The 14,795-nt window shown below is 37.9% G+C and overlaps 1 protein-coding gene across 5 annotated transcripts; it reads left to right on the top strand.

Annotated features, from left to right (window-relative positions):
- Positions 1-2,482: 2,482 nt before the first annotated feature.
- gra (granulito) lies at positions 2,483-12,747 on the top strand. 5 transcript variants are annotated; one of them, XM_067601659.1, is made up of 7 exons: positions 8,926-9,009; positions 10,931-11,016; positions 11,126-11,184; positions 11,563-11,620; positions 11,742-11,848; positions 11,953-12,011; positions 12,272-12,747. In XM_067601659.1, exons 1-7 carry the CDS (start codon positions 8,996-8,998, stop codon positions 12,297-12,299), a joined length of 411 nt encoding a protein of 136 aa, XP_067457760.1. In that variant the 5' UTR covers positions 8,926-8,995; the 3' UTR covers positions 12,300-12,747. The 5 variants fall into 5 exon arrangements, 4 of the variants coding, with proteins under 4 accessions (XP_067457760.1, XP_067457761.1, XP_067457762.1 ...); XM_067601660.1 differs by having other exon boundaries at positions 8,947-9,055; XM_067601661.1 differs by having other exon boundaries at positions 8,949-9,055; positions 10,934-11,016.
- The last annotated feature ends 2,048 nt before the right edge of the window (positions 12,748-14,795 follow it).

Genomic DNA, 14,795 nt, shown 5'->3' with positions numbered 1-14,795 from the left:
AAAACCTCTCTCAGTTTTCATACGGGTGCCTGATGGTTGTTTTATGACACGCTTGAAAAATTGTGAACTTATCCTTTAAAGTGTGCATGTACTGTAAGTAGGGTACTACATTGTATTCCTGCATGTGGTAGTAAGTCATAAAATGTCAGCATATTTCAATTCATAATAAAGATCTATTCTGTTCAGACCACAGTGTATCTGTGTGCTTGCATGAAACCAGAGATCCACACGTATGTGCAAACAAACTCTGAGCTAGAGGGAGTTACAGTTCATACAAAGATTTAAAAAAAAAAAAGATATTCATAGTTTTTACAGCCTTTGGATTAGAGGAGAATCAGATTGTATCAATGTACTGTTTGACCTCCTTTGTAAAATCCACGTTTGGCTTTTTACCCATAGATTTGCTTTAATGAATATGAAATTTGGCCAATGAAGATGGAAGGAAAGAAAGATTTGTAGCATATAGCTGATAATTCAATTTAGTTATTTAGTTATTATCTAGTATTTCAAACAGTACATGTTTTCCAAAATAATGTTAAATTGTTCAGCAATACAGCTGTTGATAAAGATACATGTTATTCCAAAAGTCTCAAAAAATAAGTGAACAGCAGTCTCAGGGGAGCTACAACAAAATGTATAACTGAAATCAATATCTTTTCTGAATTGAATGTTTAAAATATATCTTATAAATTTATGAATAAGTTTGAAAGAAACTATTCATTTTGTTAGTTATCAGATACCAATGAGGTAGGAACTAGGCCCTTTTCCATGTCATGTTATTCACAAAGTGATTCCAGTATGAGATCACATAGGTACTGCGATGATTTCTTTTTGAAAAAGCTATTTTATGGATTTATTATTATTACAGGGATGCAAAGAAAAAGTAGTTTTCCCTACAGGAGAGTGCATTGGAATAAGAGACGGTCAAAACTGATGATTAACCCTTGGTTGTTGCCTAAACAGCATACATAGACCAGAAGGGATTGCACCAAAAATCTTTGCATAATCCCCAGGTGTTACAGGGATGTTGTATTGTGATGAAAACTCATAGGTAAATAATGTGCCATCTCTATTAAACAACTGATCAACCACAATAGTGTTGTTTTGGAACCAAGATTCAAAAAGATAGATTTTTGTTTATACAATATGTGCTTATTGTTCCATATGAAATATGTATGAGGTGAGAAATTATGAGACCATGATAAAAAGGACCTGCTCTTGCTTTATGAAACACCCCTGGGGTCTAATATGTAGATGACGTCATGATATTGCACATTCCCATCAATACAGTGGGTGGCGGCATGCATCTTTCACGCTGGTTTGCAGCCCGCTATTAAACAAACGAAGAAGAAGAACCAGAAGGAGGAGGAGAGGAAGAAGAAGAAGAAGAAGGAAAACTCCATAACCTCCTAGAAGAAAAGAAAAACTGGTCAGTGACAGATAACATTCATCATATTGTTGAATATCATGTTCAAGACAATTCTATAGATTTTTGACAATATATACAGATGGTTCAAAGAATCCTGATGATGGGCATATGGGGATTGATATATGTATATATATATATGTATATATACACACACACACCAGAATTTAATGTTAATATATATCACAGACTGACTGATAAATTGTCAATATTTTCATCAGAAATAATTTTGACGTTCAGTGGATGGAGCAAGTATAGCCATTAAAAATAGTCATTTCTTCAGATTCAGCAGCAGCTCTCAGAGGTTTGTCATCAAGGCAAATGGTCAGATAAGATCCAATGACAGAAATTCAATTCATTGGTTTTTTTGTTTGTTTGTTTTTTAAACAAAAGATGGATATAGAAGTGCAGGTTTGTTGGGTCCCTGCTCATATGGGTGTTAAAGGTAATAAACAAGTAGATAAATTGGCAAAGAGGGCTCTTAAAGTATATGACAAGCAATAAAAGTAGCTTATGGTTGTAGAGAGGCAAAATCATTAATTAGAACAGCCATAATTAACGCCTGGCAGAAGGAACGGGATACAGACAATAAAATGAGACATTATTGTACTATACAGAAGTCAGTTCAAAGTTTAAAGGACAATATCGTAAGTGCAGAGAGGAGGTAATCATTACACAATTATACAAATACATACAATTACTCCACGTTGTAATTAATGGGGAAAAGTCAATCAAATCTGTATCTGTAGCGTAAAACTCTGGAAGATGTAGAACACATTACGCACTGTAGTAAATATAATTCAGAGAGGGAGACATTAAGAAATATAGTCCATGAGACAGGACAGGAGTTCAGGGAAATCAGAAGGGGGTTGATAGGTTATATTATACAGGCAGGATTAGGAAATATTGTGTGATTTATTTATTTATTTATTTTAAATATACTAATCAGTGTTCAGATAAATGCCATGAAACTACACGCTCCGATACAGTAGATGGCGGTATGCAGCTTTAAAGTTGGTTTGCGATCCGCCAATAAACAAAGAAGAAGGAGGAAAAGAAAAAGAAGAAGAAGAAGAAGTGGGGAGGAAGAGGGAAACGGGAAAAAGGAAAAAGGAAAGAGGAGACGATACGAAGCAGACGATACGAAGCAGAGCGAAACTTATCTGATTTTGTCCACAATTCACATATTTACTCAAGAAACTGTGCTTGTCACTTTGTGTAAGTTTTGTCGTTGGTTGACGATTTGATTTACAGGCTACATAAAGAATATATTCTCATTGCCGCAGGTCAGTCTTGGACCGTGAAATAAGTTATTGCTAGAGGCCTAGCTGGCTACATAACTAGCTGACGTTAGCTTAGCTTTTTGGACATGTTGGTGACTTGTGTTTGCTTGGACGGCGAGTACGTTTGTAGCGTAAGCCACCTTGCTAACCGATGAAATTAACCAGTTAGCCGCGCTGAATTGCATTCAACGTTACAGCGGTTTCAAAACGTGTCTGTTGTGTCATTTAGCGGCAATTAACGGTGCTGTTGGACGTTACCTGTGAAATGTCGGCTTTAGTCATGGCGGCTGGTTCAATGAGATTGCGGAGTGTGGGTGGTAATGTAGCATTACTGTGTTAACAATGCCATTGTTCATCGGTTAGCAGTGTTGCCAGATGGGAAATGCTTAAGTATTTCCAGTAGTTTAGAACGCGTCTGACACGGACAATCTCCTGTTGTGTGTTACATCTGTGAAAGGGCAACTCTGGAGAATGTCCGGACCTGATTCTCCGAATATTTCCTGGAGTTCATAGGTGAAAACGACTAAAGTGTTAAAAATGATCAAATCATTGTACATTATGGGACTTTTGGCATTATTGATCGTACAGAAAGCAAAATTATCGTACAAATATGATAATTATTGTATATCTGGCAACACTGTCGCTGAGTTTGTATTGGCTGCATGGTGAATTTAGCTATGTGGATTACCAACTTTGAAGGCCTTACCTAGTTGTCACATGGTTAATTTGCCTACTGGTCATGGCTCGTGTTTATCAGTGGCTTAGGACATATTGCGGTGAAGTGCGGTGCTTAATGAAGTTTGTATTGTGTTTACAACACAAGAGGTGATGTTAGTTGTCGTGGTATTTGATGGCAATGTGCAGCCATTCAATAGCTCGAAGGTCAAGCTGAACTGCTATTTGGTTTCACTTAATTCATCGTGGGCAAAGGTCTTGAACCAAGCAGCTAGACTTGTCATAATGTCTCATCACTGTTGCAGTGAACTTAAAATCCTTAAAGGATAGGTTCACACAGGTGCCCATATGAACATTGAAAGATGTTTTCCTTCCTGTAATCATTCTCCTGTTCATACTGGCTTTGGCTATTAAAATATCCCCTTCAAATACACTGTCAGTGCAAGTGATGAGGGCTAAAATCCAGTGTGTTTAGTTTATCTAAGTTTAGTTTATCAGAAGCCATCACTTATATTGAAAGTGCATTAAGAACGGATCTTCTAATGGTAAGTATGAACAGGAGGAATGATAATGGGAAGAAATTCCTATTTCAATGTTCATTTGGGTACCTGACTGTTGTTTTAAGACAGACTTGAAAAATTGTGAACCTGTCCTTTAATACACCGCACTACCCTGACTATTAAAAGGGACAGAGCTGTTCATAACTGCAAGACAATTTTGATTGTGTTGGCATTCATTAAGGCTGTATTTCATGTTTAGAGATTGTTGTCTATTGCTTTGGTTGGACCATAGCTGGTGCTGATCTAGCAAAGAGAATGCAAATGCTTTGTAGATATTACGTGATCATAACATCACAATGATGTTGTCTTTGCTGCGTAGTAGCTGTGTCCCACATGAAGGACTGCTTTCTTCCACGGCTGCATTTCAAGACTGAACACATGATGGATCGACAAGGCTGTCTCCTTTTTGGAGGCCCCTCCAAATGCATCGGGGAGATACTTGTTCAACTCTATTATGGATCACTTTGTTGGCTGAATAAGAGAAAATACCTCTTGGTAAACTTGAAAAATTTCGACCTAACCATTGTGATGGGCAATTCCTGGATGCAGCATTAATGTTGGTTGAAGGAAGGATCATAAACAATAAATGGTGGCTATGGCGGAGTCCTTTGTGGAATGGTGCATTCAGGAAAGTGACACATGTGCAGTCTATTAGCCTTTGGTCTGCTTTTGTTGGATTATATGTGATAAATTATAATAGTTAACCAAAGATTTAAGAATTTGAGTCAGTGTAGTTAGAATGTGAGGTGTGCACAACACTTTCTGCACGAGTATTCAACCCTCCTGTTGTCTTCCCGTCGACCATGCAACTTTTGTCCTCCTGGGTCAATTTTGACCCAGGAGGACAAAAGTCCACAGATGCTAAAAATTTTAATAAAACACCCAAAATTCAATGAAAGTAGTGATCATTACTTTTACTTGTAAAGTGTGTGGTATGGAACCATCCATGTTATTTTCAGGCAATTAGATGAAAGAAATCCATGTTTCTGATATAAAAACATTTGAATACGGGTCAAATTTGACCCGAGGACAACAGGAGGGTTAAGATAACATGGTTGATTTATTTTTTTACATTTTCCAGTAGAATGATTGATTATAGGGATCTGATTAAATTGATTGAGGGCAAGAAGGTAAATGATTGTGCCAGATAGATAATTATCATGCTCTTTTTAATGGTTTTGTTTATTTTGACTTGTTGCCATGTTGTCCTTTTTAAGCCAGCATCTGACTGCATCTTTGAATGTACTGGTGAATTCTGTGCCATTGGTGTTTTTCAGAAATATCCGATTAATGACGAGGTTATTCATGGTTAAGTGAAGAGTCTTGCGTGGAACTCTATTGAGTATACAGTGAAAGAAAGTGTTTGTGGTTGTTTGGAAAGTGGTTTGTACTTCATATTTTATTTAATTTAGCTGCCATTTTACCACACAAGGCAGATGCTTTATGTTGATATTGTGTGGTGAGACTTTTCATTGTAGAGCGTGAGCGACAGCGTATGTTGAATTGCTATTAACTTCACCAATTTGAATTCAGCACTCTCTTCTGTTTTAAAGGTGGCTTTTGTGGGCGTTGATCGTCCCCTGTCCCTGATGTCCTTTATCTCACATTGCTGTCTAGGTTCAGCGGTGTTATGTTGGAATGCCAAGGAACTGACGCTGCGTTAGAGAAACTCTGTTGGCAATAATGCTATTCTATCTGTCTGCAGGTGCTGTTGTTTGTGTCTCAGCATGGCGGTCGTCATCCGTTTACAGGGACTGAGAGTCACAGCAGGTTCTCAGGATATTCGTAACTTCTTCACTGGCCTCAAAATTCCAGATGGAGGGGTGCATATAATTGGTGGGGAGCGAGACGAAGCTTTCATTATTTTTGCTTCAGATGAAGATGCGAGAAGAGCCATGACACGGTCAGGGGGTAGCATTAAAGGATCACCTGTTACATTGCTATTAAGTAGTAAAGCAGAGATGCAGAGTATGCTTGAAAAAAGTACAAGAAATGTAGAGCGGGAGAAAAGGAGGCTACTTGAGGAGAACGCAAGACGTGCTAGAAGATCTGTGGACCGTGAACCGGGCAGGAGGTCAGGTAGCAGATCAGGTCATACCTCTCCACCTCGTCACCAGAGGGCTTCAAACTCTGACTTTTTGTGTGTGTTTCTTAAAGGAATGCCCTTCTCTGTGACTGAAAAGGATGTGCTTAACTTTTTCAGTGGTTTACTTGTTGATGAAATAGTCTTATTGAAAAATCAAAAGGGCCAAAACAATGGAAGAGGTCTTGTCAGATTTGCAACAAGAGAGGATGCAAGCGAAGGCCTGAGGAGGGATAGGAAATACATGGGGTCAAGGTATGTGGAGGTCTACACAACAACAGAAGATGATTGGCATCGAGCTGTTGGTTCCAACACGGCTGGCAAGGTTGAGAGAGAGAGATCACCTGTTCGCAGTCAGAGGAATCCACAATATCATGCAAGGTCACAATCACCATTGGCCCAGAGGTCCACTGCTTCTTCCAACGAGGAGTACTGTGTTTTTTTGGAAAACCTATCTTATGCAGTGGAAAAAGACGACATAAAAAAGTTTTTTCGCAATGCAAGGCTTGAGGATGACCAAATCCTGTACATGATTGGAAACGATGGGAGAAGAACCAGATCTGCATTTGTGCTGTTCAAGAGTCTGCGAGACTATTCTGATGCAACAACTTACGACAAAGTTATGTTTTTCAACCGATGGGTTTTTGTACGCCCAATCTCAAGAGAGAACATGATCACCCTTCTGGAATCGCAGAACGTGGATGCCCAACCTGAAAACGCCGGTAATCCTTATGACTCTGAGGAAATGTGTCTGTTTGTACGGAATCTGCCATTTGATGTGCGGAAAGTTGAGATCATGGACTTCTTCCTTGGGTTCAACGTCACAGAGGACAGGGTGTTTTTGCTGCACGACGATACAGGTGCTGGGATTGGGAAGGCATTGGTTCTCTTCCAGTCTGAGGCAGAGGCAACGAGAGCACTCTCTCTTAATGGACGAAGGTTTCTTGGGTCAGAAGTCGCACTGAAATGTATTTCGCATTCTCAGATGCGGGAATTGGGTGTTGAGCCACCAGTGGGGCAAGAGCAACTGCTAAGAGAGGAGCGGTACTCAGGCAGAAGCAACGAGGTATCCTGTCGCCCTGGGTTCGTAGAGTACCCTGACTTGCGTAAACGTCATAATAGTAATATACCAATGACTAATGCACAGTCCCAAGTCCATGAAAGCTATGATTATGAGCCTTATGCAGAAGGACGTTTCGCTCCACAGGACGGCGGTAATAGCATTCATGGCGGTTTTGACTCCTCAGTGCAGAATTTTGATGGTCCCACCTGTATAAAGCTTGTCAACTTGCCATTTCAAATCAAAAGTGAAGAAATCTATGACTTTTGCTATGGATATCGTATTATCCCTGGATCTGTGTCACTGCAGTATGACAAGAGTGGAGCAACTTCTGCGACTGTAGTATTTGAGTCTCGTCCAGAGGCGTTGACAGCGATTGAGGAACTGAGTGGAAGACCAATAGGTGCCAGAAAAATACAGCTACTATTTGTGTGACATTGGTTTTCATGGCACCTTACATACTGAAGCACTATGGTTTGGACATGCACCCAATATTGACTGAAACAAAGCTGATTTAAGGGAAGCATTTTCCTGTTTTTTTTGTTATTAAAGTGGTGGTGGTTGTGAACAGTAAATTTAGCTATATAGTAGATTTTTTTCCAACCACATTTGTTTTATTGTGATATAATTGAATATAGTTAATTCACAACATATGGCTTTGTTTGCAATGCCCATCTTAAGAGTGAAATACTTGATTTTTTGCTTTTTTCATTAAAGTATGTTCAACTCAATTTACAACACACTGTAGAAAAATGTATGGAAAATTCAATTTACAATCTGTGGTTACTGTAAAAAGTGCAGATCTTTTTCTTTTTATAAAGATGCATACTTTTGAATTATTGTCGGTCTTTCTTCACAGATCTTTGAAAGTGCAAACCACTTTGCTTGATGACATAAATCTTAAATTAAAAGCACAGGCTAATCCTCAATCAAGAGATCAGTTATCACTTTTAAGATTAAGTTCAATGGGATACCCTGGAGTGGTTTTCAGTGTTGATGATTGAATTTTAAGTTGGGATATATTTGCCTTTCATAAAAATCCATCAGTTTAAGAGCAGGATTTAATCATGATCACTAGGGAGAGGAAAACTGATTTAAAAATGGCTCAACACCAGTGTAGATGTAGCATTCTCTGGGATTACTTGTGAGACGGTGTTGGGCAGTGAAAGCTGCACAGATGTCAACATATAAAATTATGTCTCATTGGGGAAAAAAAAACCCCAAAACATCTCAAACCTAACAAACTTAAACATGCAATGGCATTCATATCATATAGTAGGTATAGGAGCACAAAACTCTCCAGTATATCAGTTTGTGTGCCATTTGGGTTTCAGTCATTGTACTTAAATTAAAAAAGGTTTCTAAAAATCAGCTCAAAGTAGGGACCTCCCAGTACCCTATTGAAAAGCTATATCATAATATACTGTAATAAATCCCTGTTTGTGAATGTTATGGCCTATTTTGAACAATTTCTTACTTGCAAAAAAGAAAATGGGAACTTGTAAGCATTTCTGACCTTTCTGATTGTCATGTTTTTTAAAAAAAATGTATGTAGAGGGAATATCCAAGATAGCCACATTTAATTTTTGCAATGTCAAATATAAGCTAGAAGTACCTTGTATGATCATTTGGCAAAATATCTATGTTATTCTCCTGTGATAATTGATTATTTTCTCTTATTAAGAGGATAGCTTTGTTACAATATTACAAACGGAGGCAAGATATACTGTGACATTAAGTTTTTAAAAGAAACTTATTGAGTTTAAAGAATCTAGAGGGGTTTTTTCTGCTTACGCTCTTGTTCCACACTCCAGTCCAGTTGGTGGCGGTAATGCGCCTCTAAGCTGGTTTGCCAACTGCCAAATAAACACTAAAGAAGAAGAAGTTAAGCTTTTGGCTTTCACTGGAATGACACTGGTGAGGTGAGCAGGCTGAAAACCACGCTGAGTGAATTTTGTAGAACAACAGGTGAATAATCAAACATAAATTCTCTTCTTTATGTTGTAAACATCATTACGTCGGACGCCTAATTTTGCCCTATGAGTTTATAAGGCTAATGTTGCTAGCTAGAATTGTGATTTCGGCAGAGTTAAAAATTTCTGCATCACTGTGAAGTTGCACTTGCCATCACTTAGCCAACTAGAACTTACTGGATTACATCATTTTGTGGTGATGCTACAGCTGTAATCGTGTTTTGTCGCTTGACACAATCGACCGTTAAAAGGTGATGTGTAGACGTTAAACACAAAACCGGTAATCATAACCACCTGCCGTTATAGTGCAGTTAATGGTTTACATCATACGGTTTTCACAGATGTCAGCCATATAACGCTTTACAGTGGGCAAGAAGAAATGTCCACCTGTTTTCCAAATTTGCTTCTTTTATGTAGCCTACAATTACGCTAGAAAAAGTTTTAGAAATATTAACGTACTACGTAGTACTAATGTGCGTAAAATTAGCTTACATTTAACTTGCGTAAGCTAGTAGCGGTTCAACAAAAACGGCTTAACTTTTTCAAAACTTAATAAAAGCCACAGTTGCTAACATTAGCTGTTATGCTACACTCAACCTGGTAACTTACATCCCAAGTTAGTGATTGCTATATAGCATTATAGTGTGTGTGTGTATAGATATAGATATGTATATTTCTAAGGGATTATATAACTTGCTGTCACATTTTATAGGATATTTGTGATCTAGCTAATGCACACCTAATATTTTTTCTATCACATACCTGTATGCTTCGGATTGGCAAAAAAAAGCCTGACATCTAAATGATAATCCATGTACATGACTTTTGAATTAAAGGATGGGTTTACAGTTGTAAAATCTGTCTTAAAACAATAAGTCAGGTGCCCAAATGAACACTGACAATATTACAATATTTTCTTCCCATAATCATTCTTCCTGTTCATACTGGTCATTAGAAGATCCCTTCATAATGCACTTACAATGTAAGTGATGGGGTGTGTCCATCTGTGCAAAAATGTATTTATAGTAACTGGATTAAAGGTTTAGACACCCTTGCCCATTCATTTGAATGAGAAGCCAATATGAAGCCATCCAAATTAGTCAAATCAAGTAGATAATTTTCAATGTTACAGTCTTTTTAGTGCAAAAGTCCCTCTTATTTTACTAAAAAGACTGTAAATGTAAATGCACTTTCAAGTGAAAATCCACATTGTGTCCACACAGTCATTTAAAAATTTAGCTGAAGCTTATATGAGGATATCTGCCACATTTACAGTCTTTTTAGTGTAATTCCCTCTTTGTGTTTCCCTGTTTGTGTTTTCCTGTTGAGCTTCGGTGGAAGTATAGTAACAAAAAGAGGGACTTTGTCACTAAGGAGACTAATGTTGAAAGATATCTACTTGATTTGACTAATTTGGACAGCTGAAGCTTCATATTAACTTAAGATAAACTTTTAAATACTTTTTTGCACAGAAAGAGTTTTGTGGATTTTGGCCCCCATCACTTACACTGAAAGCACATTTGAAGGGAGTCTTTTAATAGCCAGTATGAACAGGAGGAATGATTACAGTGAGGAAAACCTCTTTCAGTGTCCATATGGACACCTGACTGTTGTTTTAAGACAGACTTGGAAAAATTGTGAACCTGTTGTCTTAAAGTGTGAAATGATTCCTGACATGTTGCCGGTACCTTTGACCCACTACAGGACCCCTAATGGTCTGTAAGCCCTGCTTCTGCTTCACTGAAAACTAATACATTGAAAAATGAGTATGTGCCTGACTGTATTAATATAGCACTACTCAGTACAAATTTGATGAGTAAGTCTTGTAGGAGTGTAGTAGGCTTAAAATATGTTTGAACATCACTGACAGCAGAATGGAGGTATCAAGGAGAAGAATCCTCCAAAAACATCTGGAGCCAGCGAGACCACTACGTCGCTGCATCCATGTTGATATCGGTAAGCTGTCTGGAACACTTGTAGGAATTCATCAAGGGTGTTAATTTAAACTTAATTGTGCTCATTCTTAATGGCGTGCTCATAATGAGAATTCTGTTACTTCATTTAGAGCCCCAAATAAGTGCTGCTACATGTGCACAGACACTGATGGAGGTAATGGATCAAGAGGTAAGAAATCCTAAAGAAGACAATATTTCAGTAAAATGTAAAAAATCACATTCAGAATTTCCCAGAAGCCAAGATGAGGTTTCTAATAGGTTGTTTTGTCCAAACAATAGTAATGATATATAAAACAGAAAAGCAGCAGATCATCACATTTGAGAACCTGGAACCAGACAATGTTTGGCATTTTTGCTTAATAAATTACTTAATTTTATTGCTTCTCAAAATTGTTGCAAATTAAATTATTTTTGAACCAATAACTGATGAATCATTTCAGCTCATTCATGCTTTGAGGTTTTTGTGACATAGAAAATGACTTGAAACCGTTTGACCATTAAGCAGTTACATTTGTCAAGATTATTTTTTTGATTTTGCACTTGATAGACAAATGTTGACATAGAGCAGTTCTACAAGATTATCAACCTCCACAAACAGAAAGAAGGTAAGACACCAAGTGTTAATGACACGTGACATCTATTGTCAGAATAAAATCCTCCTTTTGCCCTTTTTATTTACCTGATTTGTACTCTATAATATTGATTTTCATATGTATGTGTTTGTAGGCAGAATATCTTACACAAGAGATTTTTTAATTGGTTTGGCAAGTTGTCCTGAGGCCAGGAAGAAGCCGGAGTTCTTGCCAGAGCACCCCATAGTCTTAACCAAGGCGGTAAGTTGGGTGTTCGTATTAAATCTTAATATGGTATGTCCTCAGTGGTCAAAATAATAATTCTGCTGTTTGGATTGAATTGTGTTTTCATACTATCTTAACAGAGAGATCCTGAGCACCTAAGGTTTCATGAAACGATGTGGAATGGGGAAAAAGGAGACATGTGAGTTTAATTTTATAATGTAAACTCAGTGTGACTTAATCAAACCATACTGATACTCTAGTTTTAGATGGAGATTATGATTTAAATGAACTGCAGATTACTATTTGAACGCTAACCAGTATTTCATATTGGTATAGACTGTTTTTTACAATGGGTGTTGGGTGCTTTTTAGTTAAATTCAGTGTGACATCTCAATAAAATTAAGTCACGCATGAACAGTGTTAAAAAATGATTTGTCAATATATTTTTTCTGTTTTTAGGTTGGCAGAAAAGCTTCACTCACCTTAAAAAAATTGCACTGTTCACTGTTTACCATGAAGAGTGTTTCTGTTTTTTGTTTTTTTTTTCTAATTGCTATTCGTGTTTAATTTAATTTAAATTGTGTGATTTTAATTTGCATGTTTATTATTTTGAATGAGACTGATAACAGTGTGGGGTGAAGTTGCACAAAGTCAAATGACTAAACCTTGCTTTATTTGCTGAGGTGTGAGCATTGCATTTTTGCTTCCTTTTTCTGCTGTGTAGTGAAGTATTTATATTTTGTAAAAAAGAAAAAAGAAAAGAAAAAGAAAATCTAGTCATAAAATATTTATGGCTACTTTCCAGCTGTGCAGGTTGTCATATGTAGTTAATCACTCATGTGATGACAAAAAGGTGTCAGTAATGTTCGACAAGGCCAGTATTGATTAAGGTTACAGAGGTCAATAAAGTTTTGGACTTCATGCTAGCAACATCACATTGTGTCTGATCTCTTTTCCTTCTAACAAAATAAGGAATAAAAGATGGTACTGGGAGTGAAACCTGTGCGTTGTCTGTTGTGAGAAGCAACATGGATAATTTAAAGCCACCAGAAAACTTAAAATCCTTTGGAAATGTTAACAGCACACAGCATACGTTTAAGCAGCAATTCTTATTGTAACATCATGGCCGTCGGACTGGACAGTAAACCCTATGCATGGAAGATCGCATTGTTGCTAACTGTAGCTGGTGCACAGGCTGCTGAGGTATACAACACATTTGAGTTTGAAAACTCGGATAACAAGGACAAAGTTAAAGAGATACTCAAAAAGTTTAATGCCCACTACTCTAAAAAAAAAAAAAACAACCTACGAGAATTATGTCTTTCGTCCTGGATACAGCAGCAATATGAGCCTTTTGACAACTTTTTTACTGATGTCAAGTTGAAGGCACAAACCTGCAACTGTGCAGACCTGAGGAACTCTTATGATATGTGACAAGATCATCTTTGGTATTTTTTACAAAAAAGTCAGAGAGCGCCTGCTGCAAGAGAGAGCTCATGATGGAAGAGGCTATTAAAATATGTCAAGCCAGCGAACTGGCGCAGTAGCATGTTAAGACATTTACTGAAATGGTGGTGGGGGTTTCTGTCACTATGGAGAAGATGACTGTCGGTGTCGTGTCTTTTAAAGGACCAGTGTGTAGGATTTAGTGGCATCTAGCGGTGAGGTAGCAGACTGCAACCAAATGATAACCCCCCACTTCCAAGCGTGTACATACTTAATATTATATTCCATTTCTGCCAATAGATCCCCTTAAATCTTACACACTGGTTCTTTAAAGAGAAAAGACCTGGGTATTTTGGGATCAAACCAGCAAAACAGACAGATGGAGCATACAACTGCAATCAGTGTGGGTCGCAACATCAATCAAAGCAGTGCCCTGCATTTGGTAGAAATCACTTTGCAAAACAGTGTTTCTCCAAAAAGAACGGCAGACAGAAAGGACAATCTGACAGTGTAGTAAGGACACAGATCTGAGGGAGACATTCTTTGTTAGTAAGGTAAAGTGGAAATACACCTAAAATTGATACACAGACACCGCTGTTAAAACTGCCCACAGTCAAACTCATTCCCCCCGAAGATGATAAATGGATAACACCACTAGATGTGTATGGTACTGTTTTCACATTGATGTTGGACATTGAGTGCCTATTTGAACCTGATCAGCATGTCTGATATTGCAGTGATGAAAGACAAGGCGAAAATAAAGAGAAAAACAGTGTCACAGAAAGACTATAATGGAAAAGAAATTGACTGTTTTGGCACATTCAGACTGAAAGTTAAAGTGAAAAACAAAGTCCATAATGTGTTTTTGTCATTGATGAAAGGCACGATTTACTGCCAGGCAGTGAAGCCTGTGAAAAGCTAGGACTAGTTAAGAGTCTACTACATTAACAGTCCAGCTGAGAACACAAGTCATGACTCTATTGACTCAGTTTTGGGTTCAAAAGATTGTATTCCTTGGGGGTAAGCGCTCAGCTCAAGGAATTCAGCCCGATGAAGAGAATGTCAGTGCTATATTGGACATGGCAGGACCAACAGACAAAAAAGGAATGCTATGCACCATGGGGATGATTAACTTCATTGGAAAGTCTCAACTATTCTCAACTTGTCTGCATAGAAATCTGCCATGCATGAGCTCCTGCACAAAGAGAATGAATTAGTGTGGACATATACAGCAGCCCAAGAATGGCAGGCTCTGACAACCACACTAACTAGCACCTGTGCTCACTTTCTTTGACCCAAACAAAGCTTAAAGTGTCCACAGATGCCTCTAAGGATGGTCTGAGTGCGGTGCTACTTCAGGCTGAAGAGGGCCACCGGAAGCCTGTGGCATACATATCCAGGTCCATGACCGACACTGAACATTGTTATGCTCAAATTGAAAAAGAGTCTTGGACTGGTGTTTGGTCTTGAAAAATTTCATGGTTATGTTTATGGCCTTCCTACCTTCACAGTGGAGACTTCAAAAAGAAGTTGAATG

The sequence above is a fragment of the Thunnus thynnus genome, chromosome 10, assembly GCF_963924715.1.
Source record: "Thunnus thynnus chromosome 10, fThuThy2.1, whole genome shotgun sequence".
Taxonomy (NCBI): Eukaryota; Metazoa; Chordata; class Actinopteri; order Scombriformes; family Scombridae; genus Thunnus; species Thunnus thynnus.
Note: the sequence above shows the minus strand (reverse complement) of the source record. Positions and strands in the feature narration are given on the sequence as shown.